The sequence below is a fragment of the Eublepharis macularius genome, chromosome 11 (assembly GCF_028583425.1).
Source record: "Eublepharis macularius isolate TG4126 chromosome 11, MPM_Emac_v1.0, whole genome shotgun sequence".
Classification (NCBI taxonomy): Eukaryota; Metazoa; Chordata; class Lepidosauria; order Squamata; family Eublepharidae; genus Eublepharis; species Eublepharis macularius.
The window spans coordinates 66,438,171-66,463,355 of record NC_072800.1 but is presented as its reverse complement, the minus strand read 5'-3'; the positions used below and the strand labels follow the sequence as shown (position 1 = coordinate 66,463,355).

Sequence of the window (25,185 nt, the reverse complement as noted above, 5' to 3'; positions counted from 1 at the left end):
AATTTCTACTATGTATTGTCGAAGGCTTTCACGGCCGGAGAACGATGGTTGTTGTGGGTTTTCCGGGCTGTATTGCCGTGTGTCACACACAGTCTGTGTGACACAGACTGTGACACTGAGAGATCTCTGTCTTTTGGTGCTACACCTCTGAAGATACCAGCCACAGCTGCTGGCGAAACGTCAGGAACTACAATGCAAAGACCACGGCAATACAGCCCGGAAAACCCACAACAACCATCAATTTCTACTATCCTTGAAAACAGAAGGGCAGCTTTCATTTTTTAAAAAATGTCCTTCTCTGGGACCCTGTAATCTGGCCAAAACCAGCTTTGGGGAAGGAATGGCTGTGCCATTGGGTCTCCCATAAAGATTCTGCAGCCAAATAATGGAACATAGTGTGGGAAAACAGAAAGAGATAAAGAAAGGGGAAGAGGAGAGAAAGAATAAAAATGTGAAGGTGATCCTCCCATCCTCCAGACTTCTAGGCTCACAGCCAGGAGCCTACACAGGGAATTCTATCAATGAGGGATGGATTGGGCATTTAAAAGGGCCCAGACGCAAGCCCAACTGAGAGTCTCTCTATGCCTGGGCATGTGTTTTTCAAATGCTGGAAGATGCAATGTTAGCTGGGAAGAGTAGTTTTAAAAGACAGTGGAGATTGCTCTGGAGGTGACAGATTCTCTCACAGCCCTCCACCACCTCCGGTGTGTTGGACTGTCTCCCGTTCTGGAGCCCTTTCCCTGCTGCCCTCACTGCTTAAAACTTTGAATTAACCGAACCTCGGCAAGGCAAAGGCTCCATAAGGGGAGACAGTCCAGCACGCCAGAGGTGGTAGAGGGCTGTGAGATAATCCGTCTCCTCCGGAGTGATCTCCAGCTCTGTCATTTAAAGCAACACTTCTTGGCTAACATTGCATCTCCTGACTTGTGAAGAACACGTGTCAGAAGTCTTGTGTAGAGAGACTCTGAGTGAACCTGTAACACTGGCAGAGCTTGGGTTTGGTTTGGTTTCCTCCTGCTTGTCCTCTAGGGCAGCCCTCCAGGGCAGCACTGGCCCACAGGGAGCTTTCCCAGTAAGTTAAATCGCCATTCTGCCCTTGCTGTCAATCTATGCTTCCTTGTATGTGTGTGTCTGCTGGAGGGATTTGCATCTTTTTTAGACTCTGTTCTGGTTGTGTGCTAGTTCTTTTCCCCATTACCCCTTTTGAAGTTTGCAACACTTCTGTTCTGCCTTTGTTCTTCAGGGCTGAATAGACATTTTAGTTCTGCAAGTCTCTCAGGGTTGGAGGGAAAGCAGACTTAACAGTGCCTAGAGCAGACTTTTTTGACATTCGTTTTTGCAAGAAAGTAAAAAACTAAGATCAGAATTTCATGTTATCCTCTTACTGAAGATTGAGGAGTAACCAGCATGGAAATGTGGATAAGCATGTTTGGGAACAAAGCAGCACATGAAGTGAAGCAAATGAGGGTCCCCCCCTACTTAATAAACTGAAAATGAGAAGAAATTGTACCTCTCTTCACTTGGCAAGCCCAGAAATTTAAATTTAAACATGATGACATTCTCCAATCACTTGTTGCGCATTGTTGAACATCATTGGAGTGTGAATACCAGTATCTCCTGTACTCATAGTCAATCTGCAGTGGAAAGAATGCTTCATTGGTTCTTAAACAGTATCAATATAATACAATATTCAGGAAAGAGGATAGACTGCAGAATTTGAAATTCATTATATGGACCGAAGCATATGTAGAGGAACTGGGACTGGCATTTCCTGACTAAAATCGAGGGCTATAAAGTAATAGTTCTTGCCATTGCAAGCTACCTGAATGATTATTTGCTATGTCCACCACATGCTCCTTCTCAAAGATACATATGAGGAGCAAACTGGAAAATTACCTATATTAGGTGGTCTTGAATTTATGGAATAAAACATGATCTTCAACATTATTTAAAAAGTGGATGATGACTGTGTAGTTTGGGAGAGATTATATGAACATATCCCAATTCATGTTTTTAAGATCTTGTAATTCTCCATTCGAATATATACAGCTTATTTTAACCTTTTCTTCCTTTAGCTTGTGCAGTCATTGTGCTTTGCATTTAATTTAAAATAGAACAAAACTCTCCCGCCTCTTCCCACTCTGCCCTGAAACAGCTCCTTTGTTGCACCTTAAGGTTCACCTGAAACACTGTCAATGACCACAGATCATCACTGAAAATCCTTTTTGAGATTTCTCTGCTGACCATGTCAGATGCTCAGGAGGAGTCAGGATCACCTGTCATATTCAATACCACCACCCCCTGCAGCTGAAGCTGATGCTGTTGGGGTGATTCTGTTATTTGAACCCAGGGTGAGAAACTGAGAATGAAAGGTGTTTGTCCTGTTATAATCTCTCCCGAGCCTGTATTCTCCCGAGCCTGGGAGCTTGGGAGCCTACATGACCTTGAGCAGTCCGTGAATCACACAGCCTGTGTTTCTGAATGCAAAGTTAGAGAACAGTTAGGAGAAAGGGGGGGATTAGGAGTAGCCTTGGGGGACCTATAGCTGCGTGATACTTGTCTGTAGTCGCCAGGTCTAGCAAAGATGACATACGTGTATGATACTGGCATCTTATCAATAAAGAACTTTTACTCATGGAAGTCTCCTGAGAGTTGCCTGGCAGCCTTACTGTCCAAAACATTTAATAATAACTCTAATCCTTTACATGGTTCCTTCTTCTTCTGCCTTCCTCAAAGAGAAGAAAAACATTGATGGAAATGGGTCCCTGAAACATAATAACTTATAGCCAAGTGGCCCTAATGTGTGGATACTTAAATCTGGAGATCACAGCCATGAATGAACAAGACAGATCTTCCTACACACCTGAAAAATTTCCCAAGTTTGCAAAAAAATCTGAAATCTAAATAAATAAACCATTTTTTTAAAAAAGCCAGAATGATAAAAGGAGCGCCTATAGCTTTAACAAGATACCCTCAGTGGCTGTTGCTAGGCAACCATAACACTTCTACCAGTATTCCATGCCTGGTTTCTGTCAGCAAATGGCAGGGGGAGGGGGGAGGGCTCTTTTGTGTCAGCATTGTTTTTGACTTTGTATCAGATTTCTGCTGGGTTTCAAAACGACCCCTTCTGCCGCCAGCCTGGCTGTTGGGCAGGGGGGTCGCCATTTGCCTCCTCGGACGGAGGAGGAGAAGGCGCGCTTTCCCTGGACATCCGGGGATTGCGAGGGGGCGGAGCTTGTTGGCCGTTAGGCTGCTCCGCTCCCCTGTAGGCGTCAGTCGCCCGGGAAAGAGCTCGGCAAGCAGGTTGCTGCATCGAGCTCTGCCTTGGCGGCTGCGTCTTCTCAGTGGTGGCGGCGGCGGCAGGAGCCTCGGCGGTGGCGCGGCGGCCTCGGCGGCGGTGCGGCTGTGGGGCGGCAGCTTCGGCAGCGGGCGGCGGCGGCTGAGGAGGCGTTTCGGCGGCGGCCTCGTCGGAGGTCCCCGCGGCGCAGCGGTTGACGCAGCAGCGGCCTGGGCGGTGGTTCCGGCGGCTGTTTCCACGGCGGCTGGGGCCTTTCTGAAGGCGGATTGCAGCGGTGCAGGACTGCCCGCTGTGGAGGCCGTGTGGGGCTGCGTTGGCCGGTGGCCCTTTCGGGGGCAGGGCCCATAGCGGGGTTGACTGTTTGCAAGTGGGGGGTGGAGTGGTGGCCAGTCTCGGGCCTACCTGGTCTTTCTTGCTCCATCGCCACCCCCCCTTTTTTTCCACTTCACGACGTGGTCTGTAGGGGGGTTTGGGGTGTTCAGCATTACCCCCCTTTTCTTTTCTTACTGGTGCCTAGGCTGAGCAAGGGAGGCCCAGGCTGGGGAGGGCTTTCTTCCCTTGGGCTCCCTGGTGGTTTGGTTGAGGGGCGGCCATTTTGTGAGGCCTTCCCCATTCAACTGAATTGGACGGCCATTTTGAAGTGGTGATCCAGGGTGGCTCACTCTATCTAGGCTTCCTTGGTACCCCTTGGCTATCTGATTCAGAGTTCCTTTGGGTGTGTTGGGTGACCTAGGATAATTGTATAGGAATTTGCTTGGTACATCAGGCTGGCCATGCCTCCTAAGAAAGGTAGTGGCCCTTCTAAGGGGAAACAGCGGGCTAAACACCCACCCCCCAAAAGGCCCCCTCCAGTAATTTCCTCATCTGAGGATGAGGCTGAAGTTCCGGGTCAGGAGGACATTCTGCGTCGGTTGCAGGCCCTTGAGTCAGCCAAGGGAGTTTCTGCTCCTTCGGGGGAATCTGGGGGTAGGAAACGGGCTAGGCGTATGGCCTCCAGGGATGCTGTGAACAGAGAAATTCTGATGCGATTATCTGCTTTGGAAGGTTCAGCGAAAGGTGAGGCCGGCTCTGCTCAGATGTCTTCAACACAGGAAGTTGGTTCAGCGGCTGATGAAGCGGGTCAGGGAGCTGAAGTGGCTGCTGCACCTGTGGCCTTGGCTGTGGAGCCAGACGAGGAACCTGGTAAGGCTGCACCTACACAATCAGGGTACCCCTGGCCTTGGGGGTCCTGTGGGCAAGGGCCTCTTAGTGGAGCTCAGGGCGCTAGCTCGGGGGTTCCCCCCCAGTTTTCTCCTGCTTGGCCTCCTCTAGCGCAGCCATCATGGGCAGGTCAGGGTTTTGGAGCGGCTTCGTTGCCCTCCTCGGTACCTTCTGCAAATCTGGCAGGTGCTGGGCAGCCTTTTGGCTGGCCTGGGATGATGGCTGGCCTGGGATGACGGGGGTATTGGCTGGCCTGGGATGACGGGATGATGGCTGGCCTGGGATGACGGGGGTATTACCCGTTTCCAGCTTTGGCGTATGGCAACGTTCCTTTTAGTGCCTTGCCGTTTGGTGATGTAGCCCTTCCCTTAGGTGATCACCTGACACAAGCTACACGTGATAAGATATTGAAAGGTGAATATGTGGACGTCTTTTCCCTTCTCTTCAGAGAGCTGGAGAAGAAGGACAAAGACGATCTGGATGACCATGATAAAGAACGGCTGAAGCGTAGGAAGGTTGATAGAACCTGGGGCAATTGGCTCCCCGGGTTCTTGATTTATGTGGGGCTGTTAGCAAGGGCACAGCCACATAAGGCGGCGCCTTTGTTTCAGTATTTGGATATTATTTACAAGGGATATACGGGATTCCTCGGAGGGGCATGGATGCAGTACGATGAGGAGTTCCGTATGCGTGCTGCTATGAATCCGGCCCTCCCCTGGGATCGCATTCATCAGCAACTGTGGCTTTCGGTGATGTCCCCTGCCAGGCCCAGTGTGGGTGACCGGTCAGATAGCGGTCATATAGTTCAGCACTCTTTCTCAACTCCCAGCACCCGCGCTAACGCGGGGCAGCAGGTTCAACCCCGGCTGTTGTGCTGGGAGTTCGCCTTTAAAGGAGGCTGCAGCCGTAAGCCTTGTAGGTTTAGGCATGAGTGCCCGTCATGTTCGGGCCCCCACTCCTACACGGCCTGTCCCAAGTCCCGGCAGGGCGCTGGGGGTAGGAAGTTCGGGGGATCAGGAGGTGGTAGCCAGCAGTCTGCTAGTAAAGGGCCCCAGTCCAATAAGACTGAGGGTCCTTGAGGGATTGTTACGGTCTTATCCTAAGGCTCGTGAGGCCCAGTATCTGTTAAATGGGTTTACTTATGGTTTTCGGATCCCAGTTGTGGGACCTCGTTCCTCGTTTCATTCAGATAATTTGCGTTCAGTAGTAGGTAAGGAAGACATTGTTAGAGCTAAGATTAGGAAGGAGTGTGAGGAGGGGAGAGTTTTGGGCCCTTTCGATTCTCCGCCAGTTTCTAGTTTGAGGGTTTCCCCATTGGGGGTGGTTCCCAAAAAAGCGGCAGGGGAATTTCGTTTGATTCATCACCTGTCGTTCCCTAGGGGGAACTCAGTGAATGATGCGATCCCAGAGCATCTGTGTTCTGTAAAATATACTTCGTTTGACCAGGCGGTTAATATGGTGCGCAAGTGTGGTGTAGGAGCGGAGCTGGCTAAATGCGACATTAAGTCTGCCTTTAGATTTCTCCCAGTGCACCCGGAGGACTTTGAGCTCCTCGGGTTTGCTTTTGAAGGAAAATATTTCATGGATCGTGCTCTACCGATGGGCTGCTCCATCTCGTGTGCTGCCTTTGAGACTTTCAGCTCTTTCTTGAATGGGAGGTGCGGCGCCGGGCGCATTGTCGTGACACGGCGCACTATTTAGATGATTTTTTGTTTTGTGGGCCAGCGGGGTCTGGACAGTGCGCCCATCTCCTGGACACTTTTATTAAAATGGCGGAGGAGCTGGGGGTGCCATTGGCACATGAGAAGACGGAAGGGCCGTCACAGGTTCTCACGTTCCTGGGAATAGAAATTGATACGGTTAGGCAGTGTTTTAGGCTTCCCCTGGTAAAGGTTCAGGACCTTCAGGCCAGGCTTCACGAGTTTAGAGGGAAGCATAAAGTTACGCTTCTTGAACTTCAGCAGATAGTGGGACATTTGAATTTTGCCTGTAAGGCTGTTGCCCCGGGCAGGCCCTTTTTAAGGCGACTTTGCGATGCAATGTCATCCTTGAAGGCCCCACACCATCGCTTGCGGCTTAGTAAAGGCATGCAGGAGGACTTGCAGGTTTGGTCGGACTTCCTGGCTGGCTTTAACGGGGTTACTTTCTGGCGGGACGATTTATTACTTGAAGCCGAGCTTCAGGTTATGTCTGACGCCTCCGGTTCCTTAGGCTTTGGGATTTATTTTAGGAAACATTGGTGTGCGGGTCAGTGGCCTAGGGACTGGCACAGGTGGGGTCTCGTTAGGGACCTTACATTCTTGGAATTTTTTCCAATTTTGGTAGCTGTGTTTTTGTGGGGACGTGAGTTTTCGAACCAAACTGTACATTTCTGGTGCGATAACCAGGCTGTGGTACAAGTGGTTAACTCGTTGACTTCTCGGTCCCTCAGGGTCATGAAGCTGGTTCGAGTCTTCACCCTCCTTTGCCTCCGATGGAACATATTATTTAAGGCCAGACATGTTCCAGGGGTTGATAATGAGGTGGCGGACGCTTTCTCTCGCCTACAGATGGAGCGTTTCAGGCAGCTTGCCCCGGAGGCGGATCCCCACCCAGTGCAGATGCCACAGACTCTTTGGCAGCTTGGGAGTCCGAGGCGTCCAGGGCCATTTGGCTTGCAGTTGCCCCAAGTACTAGGAGAGCCTACAACAGAGCGGTAGGACAGTTTACGGGGTTTAGAGACAAGCTTAGCTTGCAGCAGCGCTGGCCCATACCGGTTTCGCACTTGATGCGCTTTTGTGTGCATCAGAAGTTACGGGGTCTTGCAGTTAAGTCGATTCAGGGTCAGCTTGCGGCATTAGCGTATGTAAGCAAAGCACGGGGGTTCCCTGAGGCCACGGGGGACTTCCGTGTGAGGAAGATGTTGGAAGGTTGGTCCAGGGAAGCAGGGGCTCGAGTTGACACCAGGGAGCCTATTTCTCCCTCGGTGCTCAAGGGGCTTTTTGCGGTGTGGGCCGAGGTTTGCGATTCTAGGTATGAGGCTCAGCTGTTTCACGCAGCGGCATTGACTGCGTTCTTTGGGGCTTTTCGTATTAGTGAACTAGTGGCCCGGTCCAGTTCGGACCGGTCTGAACGCGCTCTTTTAGTAAGTGATTTGCAGTGGGATGGGGATGTAGTCGTTATCAACTTACGTCAATCCAAGACGGATCAGTGGCGTAAAGGGGCTGTTATTCGGCTGGGGCCTTGTGCAGATGGAGAGTTGTGCCCTGTGAGGGCTCTCCGGCGCTTCCTTCGGGTGTGGGGCTCGGAACTTGGGCTTTTGTTTAGGCATGACGATGGTCGGCCTTTAATGCGCTATCAGTTTTGGGCAGTTACCCAAAGAGCTCTGGATCGGCTGGGTTTGAGCGGCGTTAAATTCGCCACACATTCTTTCAGGATTGGGGCTGCTTCTACGGCAGCCGCAATGGGTTACTCGGCTGTGGCCATCCAGAGAGTGGGCAGGTGGCGTTCTTCAGCTTACCGGGCTTATGTTAGGCCCTTAGCTAAATTTTAAGCTATTACTAATTGAATTTTCTTTAGGTGATGTGTCCTGCCGAGAGAAGCAAAGAATTCTGATCTGCGGGCACAGTATGGTTTTCTGGGCGGCCCATCAAGCACGGAGGACACGGATTGGGTCACAGTTGGGTCTGAGTGAATGGGCCCGGGTTGAGTGGCAGGGTCGTCGGGGCCTACGGTGGCCCGGCCTGCTGCCTCTGTTATTTAGCCAGAGGAGTGGCCTCCCGCCCCACATGTTAGTCATTCACCTCGGTGGGAATGATTTGGGGCTGATGCAAGGTAAGGCCTTGTCTTTGCAAGTTAAACAAGACCTGCAGTTCATTCTTCAGCGGTGGCCTGGTGTTCTCATTATCTGGTCTGCCATGTTGCCTCGGTGGGTTTGGCGGGAGGCCTTGAACCATCAGGCCATTGAAAGAGCTCGAATGAAGGCCAATAGGGCTATTCAAAAAGCTTTGGGTGAGGGGTTGGGTATTTACTTACCTCACCCTAGGATTAGGGCCACTTTCGCCAACCTCTACCGAGGTGACAGGGTACACCTGTCTGTGTCCGGCAATGAGATATTTTTAGATGACTTGCGGCAAGGGCTTCGGCTGGCCCTAAGCCACCTGTGGGGTGCCAGAGGCTAAGCAGAGGCTTGGCCTGGCGTTGGCAGGATAGAATTGGGAAATAGGGAGCGGGCCGGTGAGCACCCTTGGCGATTCTCCATTCTGGGGAAGAGGGGTCTGCCAGAAGCGGATGGTACTGCTTGACGGCTGCCATGCTGCATGGGCAGACTGCCTTGGGGAACCCTGTGTGCAAGTCCTACCTCACTGCTGTACGGCTGAGGTGTGGGAGCTTGATTGGGGGAACTAACTTTGCCTGGCTGTCCAGGTAGCTGCCATCCAGTGGATGGCTTAAGCCTGGGGCTTCGGGGCTCGCCCAGACAGGTCGAGGCGGAGGTCCAAGGTGCGACCACGTGGCTCGACCTGTACCGCTAGTTTCCCCTTGCCGCAGTTGATAGTTATGGTTATTAAAATCGTTAACTTAATAAAAGTGGCCCTTAGTACCAAATACTGGCGTCTGTCTCTTCATTCCGACTGGGGTGGCAAATTTCTCCAATCCTTACCCTATTATGTTGTTTATTGAATATCCCAGCCATTGTGCATATTGACTTACACTGTAAAATACTCCTTGAGTCTCAGTGAGAAAGGTAGACTATAAATAACATAAATAAAAATAAAATAAGATGCTTGCTGGATCATACTAGAGGTCTTTCTAGTACAATGTTGTATTTTCCATGCTGGCCAGCCAGGTGTTTCTGTGTATCCTACCAGCAGAGAATAAAAATTGGCATTGAAGAGTATACTGCTTCTAAACATGAAGGTTCTATTTGGTAATCATAGCTAATGGCCACTCATGGACGTGTTCACCTCCATGAATCCATCTAATCACCTTTAAAGTCTTCTAAACCAATGGGTGTCACCTCTTAAAGTAGTTATTCAATGAACTGATTATGCAGCTATCCTTAGCCTCAAGTTAACTATGGGTTAATTCGGCAGTGGGGCAGAAAAAAATGCTTGCTCTTCATTTTCTTCACATCATTCAGTGGTTTATAAGCCTCTATATTTACATAGCTTATCTATCTATGTAAGGAATATAGGCAGCTTTCCTCACTTCTTTCTAGCCAAGCTTTTCTTTTCAACAATGCCTTCCTCTTCTATTTAGTAAAGATTCTCAAATCTCTCTTGCTATCTTTGATATCAGCCCCTGAGGATTCCATATATCCACTACTCAGTTTGCACAGCCCTTTTTCTCTATATAGCTATGTGTCTAATTTTGTAATTTTAAATTTACACCCACCTCTAAGGCTGGCCCTGACTTTGGGCACCTCCACAAGAAATTGTTGTAACTGCTGAGCTGAAGTTGGAGCAAATGAAAATATATTTTGAAACCCAGAGGAAGACATTTCCACAGGTTCAAGGACTTCTGCCTGTCGATCACAACTTTTACAGTTCACCTGTCCTGAATTTCATACATTTGGCAGTTGCTTGACTTTGGGGTGTGTGGTCATTACAGCTGCAATTAGTTTTCTCTTTTTGTTCTTTTCTTCACTCATGCCCTATAGCACTATACTAGTTATATTTACATTTGAACTAGAAATAGATAAGTGGTGATAGAGTGCACTATAGTACTATAGCAACTACTATCAAAAAACTTCTCCCCACCCTCAAAACACCGTGCGATGGTATGGCAGAAAAAATGCTGGGGAAATGGTGCCTGTAAAGGAATATGGAAATAATGACAAGAAAATGGCCCCAACGTGGAACAGATTTTTGTAGGGCAGGAAAATGCATACCATTTCTCCCAGATGCTACTCTGATGTGCTTGGACTGTGTCCTTTAAAAAAAAATAAAGTAAAGCAGGTTTTGGAACAAGTATATTAAAAACAGGGTAAAGCTGGAAATAGGATGATTACAGAATGACCTCATGTGAAACTTCCAAACAAGTGCTCCCGTCTAGAAGCCAAGGTAGAAAAAAACCTCCATGGGGAAACAGTCAGGTTTAACACAAAGGTAAATCATAGCAATTGCTAACTAAATGGAAAGTGTGGAATAAACTGTATAATAACATCATTAGGACCATGAATGATAATAATTTACTTACAGGAGATCCATCACTCCAAGTACGCCCTACATCAGAGTCTAAGATGGTTAAACCGATCCAGATCTCATCATTTCTCCTAAAATGTAACAAAATGTTATGCAAAAGCTAATAAATGTGGAAACATTTTATGACGCTCAGAATTTTGGAAATTTACAACATGGGGATTAGCTTGAGTTTCTCTAAAAAATATTATACATCCACATATTATCAGCAGAGTCTCTTAAATGTTCTTGCATTCATTTTTATTTGATTTACTTCACTCATACTCTGTCTTCCTTCCCTATGGGGGCCTAAAGTTAGGTGTGTATCATGAGTACATCACCAAGAGCTGGATGGGGGCTCCAACAAAGTCCCACAATTATCACAAATGTAGGGTAGGAGGGTGGGACTGCAGCCTCTTGGTGGGGATCAGAAGGCAACACAGGGCTTACTCCAGAGGCATCATTGGTGGTTGGTGCAGCTGCAAGGTCAGGTACCTTAGGGCAGCAGAAGAAAATGGCAATCTGACAACACCATGGCTTCATGCCCTGGCAGGCCAGAAAACAAAGCCATGCCTCTGCAGCCCAATTGTGGCCTGAAGAGGTCAGGCCCTGGAAGAGGCAAGAGCAAAGTTGGGCACAAGATAGCACAGATCATACTCTAGCCTTTCCCAGGGATGGGAGGCCAGATGTGGGGTTGGCAGGTTCCTCACAAACTAGAGGAGGGGGGAGGGACTTAAGAGGGACTGTGGGGAAGCATTGATTCTCCTTCAGCCCAGATCCAAGGAGGACAAAGTCAGGGCTACTCTTCTCTCCATGGAGCTAGCTCAGAGAAAAGGGCAGGAGAATGAAGGGAGAGCCCTAACGGTAGAAGTTGGATCCAAGTGAAGATTCAACCCTTCCCCTCCCAGTCTGAGGACTCTGCAGAGGTGGAGGGTAAACTCAGTATGCCCTCTGGTAGCTTCTTCTCCAAGGAGGCAGACATGCTACACCTTTGCTCAACAACCTGCTAGCTATCGATAGTTGGATGGCCTTCCCTTTACATTGCTATCATTGGTCCATGTCCTCGCAGTTTCTAAGTATCTATACTATATCTCTTGGAAACTGAGGAGCTAAATTGTGCATGCATAGACCACATGCTTTTGTTTCGGGGAGGTTTAAACCCTTAATGCATTTTTTCTCAGTTTTTAGATTTTTATGCAAATCTGAGGGGTTTGTAGAACTATTTGTTTTATCTCCAAATGGTCCCAATCTGCAGATTTAAGTATCTGCATGTTGGTGTCACTTGAGAATTAGATATATGATGGGAAAGAGAGGCAGGGAGTAGATCATTCCCTCTCAATTCTTTGGGCCCACTCTGTTGAAATTCATGAAATTTTGCATGCCTAAGAGTGGAGAACAATTTAACATTACATGGATAGAACTGCAATAATCTAGTATTGACTACTAATTCTTGTCCACTCATATTTTTATTGCTTCAGGCATAGAAATGAAAAAGTGGGATGTTGCCCATAGTGACTCGTGTTTTCCTCCCACAGGCCAAAGAGTACCTCCACAAAACTAGGTCAGAAAAATTGTGCAGGAGGAAAGGGGCCGTTTTCACACTGCTTACCGGCCATGGAACATTGCGTCGAGCTCCCAAACGACAGCATCTTCCTGGCACTATTTCGCACGAGGGCGAAATCGCACCAGGAAGACGCTGCCATTCCGTAAGCTCAGCGCGATGTTCTAGGGCCGGTAAGCCATGCAAAAACGGCTGGGTTAAATGCCCCTTTCTCTTGCCCCATGGCCCTAATGTGCATTAGACCTATCCATTGTCGCTGTTTACTCTTAAAGGACATGTGGGAGAGCCATTCATAATGTCCTGGTGTTACGTCTAGTCAAACTCTCAACACCCAACTGGAGATTCTATTGTAATGTAAGAGGCACATGTTTCAAATTATGAACTCACTAAAGATAAAAAATCTGATGCCTTCCTAAAACTTCTGATGAAATGGTTTTAGATGCTGAGATGTAAAAGGGCAAGAAACTTACGATATTTTGTTTTGATCTTCCTCACTATGGATGGAAGCCAGGTCTCCTCCAATTTCTCTGCAGAAATCTCGAGCTTCAAACCAGGTTCTTGGGATGCTTTTTTTCGTTGTAAATTCCTAAGTAGACATTAATACAACAGCAAGGTCTATCGTCAACATCGGCTCTCTACTTCTCACATTTTGATCATTTCTGTCTACGCCTCTGTCAGATCTTGGCTCATATCTTGAGTTTTTTGCTTGGGTGTCCATCATCATCCACAGTAGATTCTATCACTTTACCTTGAACCAGTGCCCCCTTCCCTCTCAAAGTCTAGCTTATTATAATCAAACAATTTTTCAGCATTTTTGATATTTGAAAAGTCCTACTAGTTTATCACATACTTTTGTTTCCTAATGGCAGAACTCTTGAGATACAAGCTACATTCTGAAAGTTGGTGCTGGAATAGAACTTTAGAGCAGGCCTAATGTTCAGGAAAGGAAGAAAGTAGAGCTGTAAGCCTAAGGAAGAACTGGTAAGCATAAGGATAGTAAGAGAACTCCTAGCCTGGTCTCTGATCCTACCACCACTCAACAGAGCAGTGGTGGAAAAATAGGCAAGGACAACTCAACACCACATCAATGTGTGTATCACTTCCATGTATCACTTCCATGACATCAGCACAATGTATGTATTACTTCCATGACATTGGCATAATGTTCTAGGTACCTCCCCCCCAGCTACAGTTGCCAGGTTCTGAGGGTATGAAAGCGCAGTGGAGTGGGGGTCCAATCCAGCCCCTTACCTCACAAAATTGAGAGGTTGCATGCAGAGCTGATTTAGTAAAAATCAGCCCCTGTGCCACTCCTCTCTTCCGCATTGTGATGGGAATGACATCGTTCCTGGCATGACAAAGAAGTGCTCTGGGGCACACAGGAGCACGCTGTGGGGTACCCTGGGCTCATTCTCAGGGGGCGAAGGCTGTGAATGGTGGAACCCCTACCAGGGAATTGAAATCCTACCCCTGGCAACCAGTGGGGGGTGAGGGAGACTTACCAGGTTGAGGGGCTCAACTGGCCAGCAGGGAGAAAAAAATGTCAGGAAAGGGGGAGGGAAGAACATCATTGTCCCAATCCTATAACATCATTCCCCATTTGCCCAGAAGTAACATCACTTCTAGCACACAGAGAGTAATATCAGTGTGTTTAGATACTGCTGACAATCCTCCCAATGTCTGTCATTTTTCCAGGGTTGCCTGTTCATGCCTGGCAACCAGCAGGGGGTCAGGTGAGATGGTAAGCAGTGGGGGGAAATGACTAGTGCATGTGCCTGTGTACACATGCTCACCAGTGATGTAATTATACCAATTCCAGAAACAATGGCATCATGTTGGCACCATGCCAGAATTTCTTTGGTTTGGGATAAAAAAATTCAATGATTTTTGCCCCCAAACCATGCCTTCACCTCCATAATGATATCTTTTCTGGGAGCAAAGGAAATGATATTGTCACATCTCCAGTGACTTGACTGTAGAAACCAGTAAATTCCTCTGGTTTCGCTATCTATTGTAACTCCACCTGCCAAGTGAGTAAGGAGACAAACAGACTTTCAGACCATTAAGATTAACATGCTACTTGGGGGCTGCTCAGACAATGATGGCAAACTGAATGCTGGAGGGAAAATCTGCCTCACAGTGGGGGAGTGATCTAGCATAGAACTCCACACAAGAAAGATAGAAAAACAGCTAGAACAAACTTGCCCATGCAGGTTCAGAGTTGGTTGTAAATAGGGATGTGCAACAACAAAAGAAATTGGGTTGCCTGCTTCAGAATTTCCAAAGCAGGAAAAAGAGGCAGAAATAAGCGATTTTGAAAGAGGAAAGCCACTTCGAAAATTGCTTATTGACCCGCTTCGGTATGCTCCGTGAAGATTTGGAGTACACCAGCAAACTTCTCACCCCGCCACTTATTTCGCCCAACGGGAGGGGGACAAGGAGTCCCTGCAGATCAGCTGAAGCAAGCCCCAAGGTTGCAAAGTGCCCCTTTCCATGCGGCTTGCAAGCTGCGCGGAAAGATGTGCTTTAACTTTTAAACCCCAATGGCTTGCTGTAGCTGACCCATGGGGACTCCCCTGCCAGTCAGCTGAAGCAAGCCGTGGGGAAAGGGGCACTTTCAAACTTCCCACCCCACTGCATACAGCTATAAAAGTGCTGCAGAGATGCTGCTGCCACTTTTTCCAAAGCTTCCCAAAGCAATACAAATCGCTTTGGAAAGTTTTGCTTTGGGATTCCCGACTTGGCTTAGCAATGCTGAGGCCAATTCGGAAATCCTGAATCTTAACAACAAATCGGGCCCAATTCAGGTTAAAAACCTGAATCAGAAACCCGAAGCCCACATTCCTGGTTGTAAAAGTGAACTGCAAGACTAATTATGGAACAATGATTGATGACATTATAGAGGGTATCAATGCAGAGACCTCTTTTGGGGACTGGTTTTAGATATGGTCCTGATTCCAAATTATAAGATTGGATCCAAAAGTGCCATTCCAAAAATGAAGGATCCCCTTCATGGGCAGATCGGCAACCTTGGTTGCAATGTCACAACTTGGAACATCTTTAAGATGTGGTTCAGTATGATGTAGACAAACTACAGAAGGGGGAGATGAGTGGTACAGCAAAATGTAACAGAGACAATGGCCAAAAAAGTACTATAATGTTAAAAAAAGAAATTGCCAAACCCTCACTAAATAGTAGCACTGCTGTAAAAGTGAATGATCACTTAAAGAGACATCTGTGAGACATGAATATAAAAAGCAAGTAATATCTAAGAACTGAATGCAGTATCGGAGAAGAGGAACAACAGAATCAAGAGCAGAGTTCTTACTGGAACTATTTAGTACACCTACATCTGGTCATTGTTAGTGCAGTTAACAAAAGATGAAGAGAATAAAATAGGGTGAATCTTTATAAATGAATTACAAAACAGCAGAGAGAAATCATCCACTGATGAAAGGGCCCAGGGCAGTAGGATATGAGGCAAGAGTGATGGCTTGCAAGAAAAGAAGTTTAGCTGTCAAGAAACATTCCCCAAATATTAGGGCAATAGCGTGACTCTAATGAGCAGTGGGACATGCAGAGAAGCTTAAATGACTTGTATTTACTACGCTGTCCCGCAAAGTTTGAAGCCCTTCTCCAGTGTAAGGAACCTTCCTCTGACAGAAGAGATTCCTGAAGAGCTTCTTTCAATGGCGGAAAGATCCTTAGGCTAGAGGAAAGCTTCAAATTTTGCTAGGTGGAGACTGTGTGTCGAAATACTGTATTGAAATATTAATATGCTTTATTCTTTTTCTTCTTGAAAACTTGTTGGATGTGTATATTTCTCTATGCCCATCAAAACACTAATCATGTGATTCTGTCTTCTTCTGCTGATCTTTGTGGAGCAATATCTCAAAGGAGGGATGAAGATTCACGTGAAGGCCTTTCTGCCTTTCCAGCAGTCGCTTGCAGGCACAGAGGAATCAAGGAAAAACCTCCAGTGCCCAAATAAATCATGGTACCATCCCTGAGCAGTCACTGGTCAAGAAAAGAGGGTTGCACAGTGTGATGCAACATTAGCTGGGGTGTGTGTGTGTGTGTGTGATTTTTTAAAAAATGTATGTTGGAATGTTCATGGAAAAGTCTCCAATTTTTAGTCTAGAAAAAAATCTGTACCATAGGAACAAAACTCAACAGAACATCAGGATCTGAGTCTAGTGGCACTTTAGAAAGCAACACAATTTTCAGAGCATAAGCTTTCAAGGATCAGAGCTCCCTTCTGAAGAAGAGAACGCTTACATTCTGAAAATCTTGTTGGTTTCTAAGGTGCCAGTAGAATCAAAGCCTGCTGTTTTTACTGTAGTCCAACATGGATCTCCACCTGCACTATCTACAAAACATGGTATTAAATAAACGTGGCATTAAATCAATGTTATACTGTACAGGACATGTAGAATTCCATTCAAAAAGATTACTTATGGCCCTTTCCTATTTTTGTTTTAACATGATTTTATCCAATGTGGCCCTGACAACATGTCAAGCGAGGTGGGGATTTTCCTCTCAAACTGCACCACTTTTTCTGGCATCACACATTTTTAAAAAATGGTTCCAACTTAAGCGATATCTATATCACTTTTTTAAAAAACTTGGAAAAGAACATGCTAGAAATGAGCAGGAAAATAAAAGCATGATACTTTCAGAAGTGCCACAGATTTTTCCAACAGTATTTGGAAGCAAATCAGAAATGCACTGAGCATTTGAAGAATGGGCGAAAGGGGATTTTAAAAACCTGCCTCAACCCTGTATTGCAAATGGACACAAACGGCTTTGTATGAAAAGGTTCTTTTAAAAAATCCATTAGCAACCAGCAGCCAAAACCAGCAACAGGCACACTAAGGCAGTGTGGAAGGGCCCTTAAGAGAGGCATCCAGTAGACATGATTTAGGCACTGAGGTGCTCTGTTAAGTTTAGATTAAGTGATCCTTGAGTTTGCTTCTAGGATTAATTTGTATGACATTATGTTTCTTGCTTATGCTATTTTGCTGAGTGAGACTTTATCATAATGTATTCATTTTTTTATATTAACTTACAGTGCTTTAAAATATAAAACATTGACATATCTAGAAAAGTTATAGACCCTGTATAAAGAAAACATTGATTGTACTTTAATAAAATTCCATTCTTCAATAAGAATGATGGTAAAACCAGTATTTAATTTTTAAAGTAAGATTAACACCCACAACATCAGCAGCCTCAAAGTTCCTACAAGTTTACTGACAGCCCTTTCCCTGTTTTCTTTGTATGTAGGTTGACTCAAGAAGTTGTATACCTACTTTGAAGCATGAACTTGACGTTTCAGTTCCAGACCATCCAACTGGGCAGGGAGGCAGTGATGCTGTTGTTGGGGCATGAGTTGTCGTCACACCTTCTGCCCATTGTTTACAGAGAAATGTCACCTTCTCATCACAGCTCACAACATCCCACAATCCAGCTGCAGTTCCAGTTCTCATAGCAACACAGCCATGTTTTTGTCCTTGGGAAGATCCAGTTAAATTATTTTTTCTTTATACATATACCGCCCCCCCCCCTCAACAGAAAAGCTTTTTCTGAGAAAGTAGCTCTTTCCTGGTAGTCCTCTGAAGTTTATTGATATAATGGGATTTAATTCCTACTGGCTTTAGATTATCATCTCTGCTGTATTAAACTCAGGAACCTTTCTTCACACCTGAATTTCTTCACAATCTGTCTTTCCATTCAAGTGAAGCTTTCTCTTCTTCAGCTTTCTTTCCTCTATCTAGTTTCATTTCCTCTCAAAAAATTGTAATTAAAAAAAATCTTCAGCAACTGTCAATTTTCTCTCCCACATTCTCTCATCTCCATCCTAACCATGGCCGTTTCCACATGGCTTACCTGAAGCCGCTCCATGCTGCAATGTTGTGGATCGTGCCGGGGAAAATGAGAAATATCGAGTTTTTTCGCGTGAGTTTTGCGCGACATTGCACAAAACTCGCACGAGAAAATGTGATATTTCGCGTTTTCCCCAACACGATCCACAACATTGCGGCATGGAGCGGCTTCAGGTAAGCCATGTGGAAACGGCCCATCTCAGCAACCTGACATTCACTTGGTTTCACCTCTCCCAAAGAACTCTCCACCTCGAGGCTTATATGTCACTCCATGTAAGCCCACATCAGGTTTGCTACAAAAGTACCTACCAGGCATTCCTGAGTTCCAGTGGTTAAACAGAACTGAGTCTCCATTAGTCCAGTTGAGTGTCCATCCTTCCTTTATCTCTGATATGCCAATCCAGAAATATTTTTCAGAACGTAGCCCAACTAGACTAGTTAGGTAGGCTTGTTCATATCTGTAGAGAAGAACAGGTTATTATTGTGGATAAGGTGATACTTTTGCTGATTCTATTGAACTTTTAGACTCAAATGATAATCAGTTCACATATGACCTAGTTATGTATGGCAGGGAACAATCTGTGCTACAAACTTTATATGAACACAAAATTCCTCAGATAAATATGTACACAATGGATCCTATTTGCCTGATTTATCCAGTTTACTTTAAATGTTCAGTGCGTGGTGGTGGTGGGATGTGCAAACAGAAGGGTCAGTGCCTCAGATTACGCATGCAGTCTTTGTGTACCAGTCCTTCCCACCACACTCTTGAAAAAAAAGGAGAGATTCTGAATATGAAGGTATCACAGCTGTGGCCAGGCATCCCTAAATATAGGATGACCATTTCCTGTAGTTTGGCAACTTGCACTAATGGATGCATGTGCCTCTCAGCCCAATCTCCAGCCCTGGGGTCATTAGGAAGGCGCTCCAGAATTGTTCTTTCCACAGCCTTACATCACAAACTCCAACCAGTCTCTGGTCCTGCAACTCCAGTGCCTCACAGGACTTCTCACCGACAGCCCAGGTGTTCCTGCATAATATTGTAGCCATATGAGACAGGAGCAGCTGCTAATCTCTCTTCCCCTCAGTGCCAGGGCAGTATTTCTCTTTATATCTGTTGCTGGTGGTCACGGGCAGGAGGATGCAGTCATCCTGCTCTTGGGCTTCTTAGAGGTATCTGGTTGGTCAAGTGTATGAATGGAGTGCTGGACTAGATGGGCCTTTGGTCTGAGCTATCAAAGCTCTTATTATTTTGTTATGAATAAAAACTATGTTAGTAGCTCCTTCTGACTCCAGAACAGGCTTGCATCACTCTTTAGGGTACAACCCAAACTTTGGATGGCAAGCACTCCTGTGTGCTCTTCAGCCATCTCTTTGCCATCTCCTCCCACTGCTCACAAGCATGCAGCAGCTGTACCAGCAACTCCAGGTGAGCATCCCTCTTGCTTGCAACTTCCAAAAACAGATGCCAGGCAAGAACAACAGCCTCTAGCAACTCTGCAAATACAGTTTTGCCTATCTCTTCTGCGGAGGTAAAGGAGGTGGAATTCACCCATATTTTAGTCTTGAGAAAACTCTTTTTGGTACCTGTCATTTATAAACACCAGAGAACCCTTGTTTCCTTCACAGGATTTCTTTGCTTCTGAAAACGTCTGCAGTGTTTGTCCAATTAAGTAACAATAGAAGCCGTGCCTTTTCCAACCCTGTCAATAAAAAAGAATCTGTGACCTCAGGTTTTTACAATAATCAGCTGGAAATACTGACAGCCACACACATGCTCATGCCCTAAGTATACAATTGTATGGTGAAGGAATCCCCATACAAGTTCTTTTACCAGTCTACAACCTGGCAGGAATCAAAAGATTTTCTTGAGCTGCAATCAACAAACTCATGGAACCAGAATTCCTGGTTTCTTTTAAGACAATTTGAGCCTTGTCTTTGAGATGACCAGGGCTTTTTTTCTGGGAAAAGAGGTGGTGGAACTCAGTGGGTTGCCCTCGGAGAAAATGGTTACATGGCTGGTGGCCCCACCCCCTGATCTCCAGACAGAGGGGAGTTTAGATTGCCCTCCGCGCCGCAGAGCAGCGCGGAGGGCAATCTCAACTCCCCTCTGTCTGGAGATCAGGGGGCGGGGCCACCAGCCATGTGACCATTTTCAAGAGGTTCTGGAAATCCATTCCACTGCATTCCTGCTGAAAAAAAGCCCTGGAGATGACAGAATCAAAAGAATATGATGGAGAGGAGGTAGACTAAAAAGATAAATGTGGCAGCCCTGCTTTTGTATTTGAAAGTCTGACACAGCTTGTGCACATATACTTGTATGCTTAAATCCTTAAAAATAGACTGTCTACATACATTCGAATCAAAGTGTGTGTTCAGTCAGGATGGAATCTGAAAAGGGCTTTTGTACCTTTGATTTAAATAATACCATTTCACTTTAAATTAACACAATCTAGTTAGACTTCTTTGGTACCACAGTCCATCTATATGTTATGCTTAGGTATCATATTGGGAAGAAAATTCTACCACTGATTAAAATATATATATGGACATAGGAAAACAGATTGATCAAAGTCTACCAAAGCCATCAGACTATGTGAAACTAGGAGGCCAGATGCAGCTAGGCAGGCTGTTTGGGGTAAAGCAAAGAGGATGAGTCCTCCTAAGAAGGGAGAGTAAAGGCCTTGAAAAGTCCCTGCACAGTTAGCATCTAGGCAGCTGTTAGAGCTGGCACTGTGGTGAGCCGCTTTTCTATATAAATAATAGTTATTGTGTGTAAATTGCAAATATGACTGTAAATTAGCATGAAAAAAATTATTCTTTTAATCTTTTTTTCCATCTTTTGCGGTCACTTTTTTTTTTACCACACTACATAAAACCTGTGGGTTTGCCAGTGGCAAGATTTTGCTGTTTACCTTGAGCAGAAATTTAAAAACTCCTACCTGGTTTAAAAAAAACAGCCTGAGTGGTACCTTTATAAAAACAGAACATAATTTGAAGACACAGAATTAATTTTGGGATGCTAAACAGTTTTAGTAAACAGTTGACTTTTGGCTTACTTTCTGGCAGCCTGGCTCAACATCTTCTGCTTTAGAGAGAATTTCCAAAGGTTTCCTTTTACAGATGTAACCAAATTCCTCTTGACAGAAAGCATCCATCCAATATCCATTCTGAAAATGGAAAGGTGAAACATGATTCTCAGTGAAGAAGGATCCAGCTATAAGTTACACCTTGAAATTTGTTTCAGTTTTCCAGTGCTTTATTTTTCTTCTGCCCATACAAATCTTTCTGTCTGTATGTTAGCTCAAGAACTGTACAAAGTGCCCAATATATTTACATGAAATCTACAAAGTAAACCAAAGAACGTCAGGGGAAAAACTGAAATGTTCATCCAAAATCTGTAATAATGAAAGTTTTTTTCCAGCTTGTAGAAAAAACTAGCATTTCCAAATATATCCCAGTATGAGAATTTAAGGCTGTCATGGCCAAAACTTTACATTTTAGTATGTGGGAATATATATATATATATATATATATATATATATATATATATATATATATGACGATAACAGTAAAAATTAAATTATTTGCCCAGGCAATCTAAATTGTGTGCAAAGTTGAGCTGGACCTTGGAATGTACATGCTTTCATTTTGTTAAATTGCAGTGTTTATTATCACTTATTCAGGTTTTTCAAGGAAAAACAAGAACAAGAAAAGGGCTATACAAGCCACAGAAACCTGTCCCCAAAACACTGGCAATCTCAATCAGTTACCTTCCTTGACTTCTGAGATTTCAACATACATTCAATACATACTTTAAAGCTTATATTTGCAGCAAAAAGGCTTAGAAACTTTTTTTCAAAGCAAGAGGCAGAGGAGAAGCACCCCTCCCCAGCCGATGTTGGGTGACCCAGCAAAGATACCTCCATAGGGGAGGTTTCATGAAATGGGCTAGCCTTGCAGGACCAGTAACTGGAAGGGGCATGACAGAGAGGTATTTAAGCTCTCTCAGCCCCAACCCAAAGGTCCCCAGCCCCAGCATCTCCTCTCCCTGATGCCATTACCTAGAAAGACAAAGGAGTTAAGGGAGATATCCAGTGTGAGGAGGAGTAACTGAGAGAGCTTGAAGCTGGTTCCCTCCTAACCTCCTCTGCAACAGGAGAGCAAAGGCTCAGCAGTAGAGATGGGCACAAACTGGGAAAAAAATGAACCATGCAGTTCGTGGTTCGTCAAATTTCATGAACCTGCCCCTGGTTTGCGAACCGGTTCGTTTGGTTCATGAAAACGTCACAGCCAGGTCAGAATATCATCACTTCCTGGCCAGCAGAAGTTCACTTATGGGGCAGCAGAAGGTCTGCAGGAAGTCCATCCCCTGTTGCCTAGGAAACTGATTGATTGGCACCAGGCTGTCTGCACTGACGAACCAATAAACAAACCAAATGAACCAGCCTAAAGTTTGTGGCGGTTCGTCAGAAATGGGATCTGACAAACCGCTGCTGTGCGAACCACGAATCAGCCTGGTTTGTGCTTAATTTTGGTTCGCATTTCGGTTTGTGCCCATCTCTACTCAGCAGCCTTTCCAGTAGTGGGGCAGGAGCCAGCAAAATTGCCACTATGGAAATGCATCTTTTGTAATCAAATAGAGAGGCAGATAGCCTTTTTTTTTACTTCTCCTCTCATGACGACACAGTTGCTTAGGGATTCTTGAATGTAGGTAGGTTCTCCAGGCTGCCACTTGGTGAATGTCACACGAGTCCCATCACTCCATTCAAAATAATGCTCAATCTTCTGGGCATTCAGTCCTATCCACAGCACATCTGTTGGTTCTAAGAAGATAGATGCATGTTTGCTCCCCAGTGCAAGTCCAAAAGGTCCATATGTTAAACAAGATACCTCAAAGTATCTATAGATACAGAAGAAAAGAACAAGAGTCTAGGAGCACCTATAAGACTAACAAAATTTGTGGTAGGGTATGAGCTTCCGTTAGTCACAGCTCACTTCTTCGCAAGCTGTGACTCACAAAATCTCATACCCTACCACAAATTTTGTTAGTCTTATAGGTGTTGGAAATAGCTATGTCTGGTGTACAATAAGGAAGAAGACCCTTTCCATACAGGGGGCAGCAAGGATCAGTTAGTTAGGATAGTGAGGGCAACAACTCTCTTATTTCCTAAAGATCATATCCTTGTCTTATCTCCTATTGGGCTAAACAGGGCAATATCCTCCTCCTCCTTCGCTCTCCTTCGCCCACTTTCTCTACAATGTAGTTCGATAGACAGTATCTATCTCTATCTCTCCTCTTTACTATCAGATATGTAGTTCCTAAGTAAACTCTTTTAACTTTTAATCAGCACTGCGTAACTACGGCTGTGTTATTGAGCACTCCTGCTAACAATAGGTGCTACTGGACTCTTGTTCTTTTCCACTACTTCTGACAGACTAACATGGCTTCCTATTTGATCTATAGATACAGAAGGTCATGACAGTACAATACATATTGTACAGACCAGAAAATGGGCACTCAATGTCATAGTTCTCATCAGCTAATTATTGTTTGGCTTCTGCAGTTGGGGGGAAGACTGGTGTGGCAGTGTGAGGACAGCCGCTGCTGCTGAGTGTCCTAGGCAAGAAACGGCATATCATTTGATGCTAGTTGGCTGTGGGGCAGTGGTGCAGCCCTGTGGGATTTGGGAGAACATGCAAGGAATGGGGAGCATGTTAGCACTGTACAGTGGTCAGAATTGAGTCCTTCCCAGCCTCTTCTCATGCTATTGTTGCCTCTGGAGTCATGGTGGCAGTGACAAGACTATCTTGTTGTGCAGCAGTTGGGAGGACCCAATGGGGAAGGGGCACAGTGCAAGGTGTGGGGCAGCTACTCCATCTGCCCCATACCTAAGTCCATTCCTGACTGTCTCTCAACCTAATTACCTCACTATTGTGGTGAGAATAAAATGAAGAAAGGGAAAACATGTACACCATTCTGAGCTCCTTGGAGGAAAGACTGGATAAAAAGGTGACAATAACAGACAGAAGTACTTACTGTAGCCAAGCTGAGAAATGACAAAACTATGTTCTTCAATATTGTGGATACTTGCTAAATCTCCATCTTCCTTTCGACAAGCTGACAGTGCACGATTCCACAACTTGAGCTCTTTGTGAAGGAGGTAACAGTGACCTGAGTATGGAACCCAGCCATCTGGACATTTCACAGGCTTCAAATCATCTAAAAAGAGAACATGCATGTTCACTGGCAACAGAGAAAGGCTTGGATCCCCTCTAGAGATTTCACAGGTAGGATGGGACACTTGTCACTGATTCTCCCCTCTCAGAGGCCAAAATGCGCCTTCAAATGCTTTTCCTGGGAGAAGGGGAAGACCCTGTGAATAGCTTGCGTGGAGGAGAACGAATTCTCCTGCAATGGGAGAGAATCAACAAAAATCCTACCTCTCCTTTCATCAATGGAAATTCCAGGCAGAATCCAATCCCAAACCTTTGATCTGATATTATATGATTGATTCAGTAATTTAATCAGTACATGGTATGTAAGGAGATTTTAAATGTATTTTTTCAGGGCAATATTCCATTCCATGAGGAGATCATTGCTAATAAAGCTACTAACTATCATTATAAAGCAAATATCTCTTTTCTAATAACTTGGTTTTTTTAAAAAAAGTCCATTATATGACATCAAATTATTAATGCTTCATATGATGCTTGGCATGAGCCTTGGCTATCTAGCTGCTGCCGCCCTACAAATAGGTAAGAATGATAACTGTCCCTACACAAGTTCTCTGTTATGGCCCCCACCTTGTGGAATGGCAACCTTGAGGAGGCCAGGAAAGTTCTCACACTTCTGATCTTCTGCAAATGATATCATTGTTTGGAGGGGGGGATTTTTTCAAAAGGAATAGGGCTATAGTATAGCAGAATGGCTCAGCAAGATGCTTCTAAAAGGAAAAAGGACTGTGGTTTATGCTACTCTTTATGTTATTATCTGTTTATTGTATGTATTATACTGTTTTTACTGCATTGCGTTCTCATTTCTTTAATTCCATTTTCTGCATTGTTTGACATATCACATCC

At 45.3% G+C, this 25,185-nt stretch overlaps 1 protein-coding gene across 1 annotated transcript in view; it reads right to left on the bottom strand.

The window, feature by feature from the left end:
• Window positions 1–25,185, bottom strand: part of LOC129337988 (macrophage mannose receptor 1-like) — a 75,772-nt gene that overhangs the window by 32,361 nt on the left and 18,226 nt on the right. The window contains exons 7-15 of the mRNA XM_054992023.1: window positions 24,143–24,325; window positions 22,771–22,928; window positions 21,162–21,272; window positions 19,690–19,805; window positions 18,412–18,560; window positions 17,530–17,729; window positions 12,688–12,803; window positions 10,676–10,751; window positions 1,511–1,634 (exon numbers count right to left, since the gene is read on the bottom strand). Coding sequence (XP_054847998.1) covers window positions 1,511–1,634; window positions 10,676–10,751; window positions 12,688–12,803; window positions 17,530–17,729; window positions 18,412–18,560; window positions 19,690–19,805; window positions 21,162–21,272; window positions 22,771–22,928; window positions 24,143–24,325 — 1,233 coding nt within the window. The remainder of the gene's footprint in view (window positions 1–1,510; window positions 1,635–10,675; window positions 10,752–12,687; window positions 12,804–17,529; window positions 17,730–18,411; window positions 18,561–19,689; window positions 19,806–21,161; window positions 21,273–22,770; window positions 22,929–24,142; window positions 24,326–25,185) is intronic.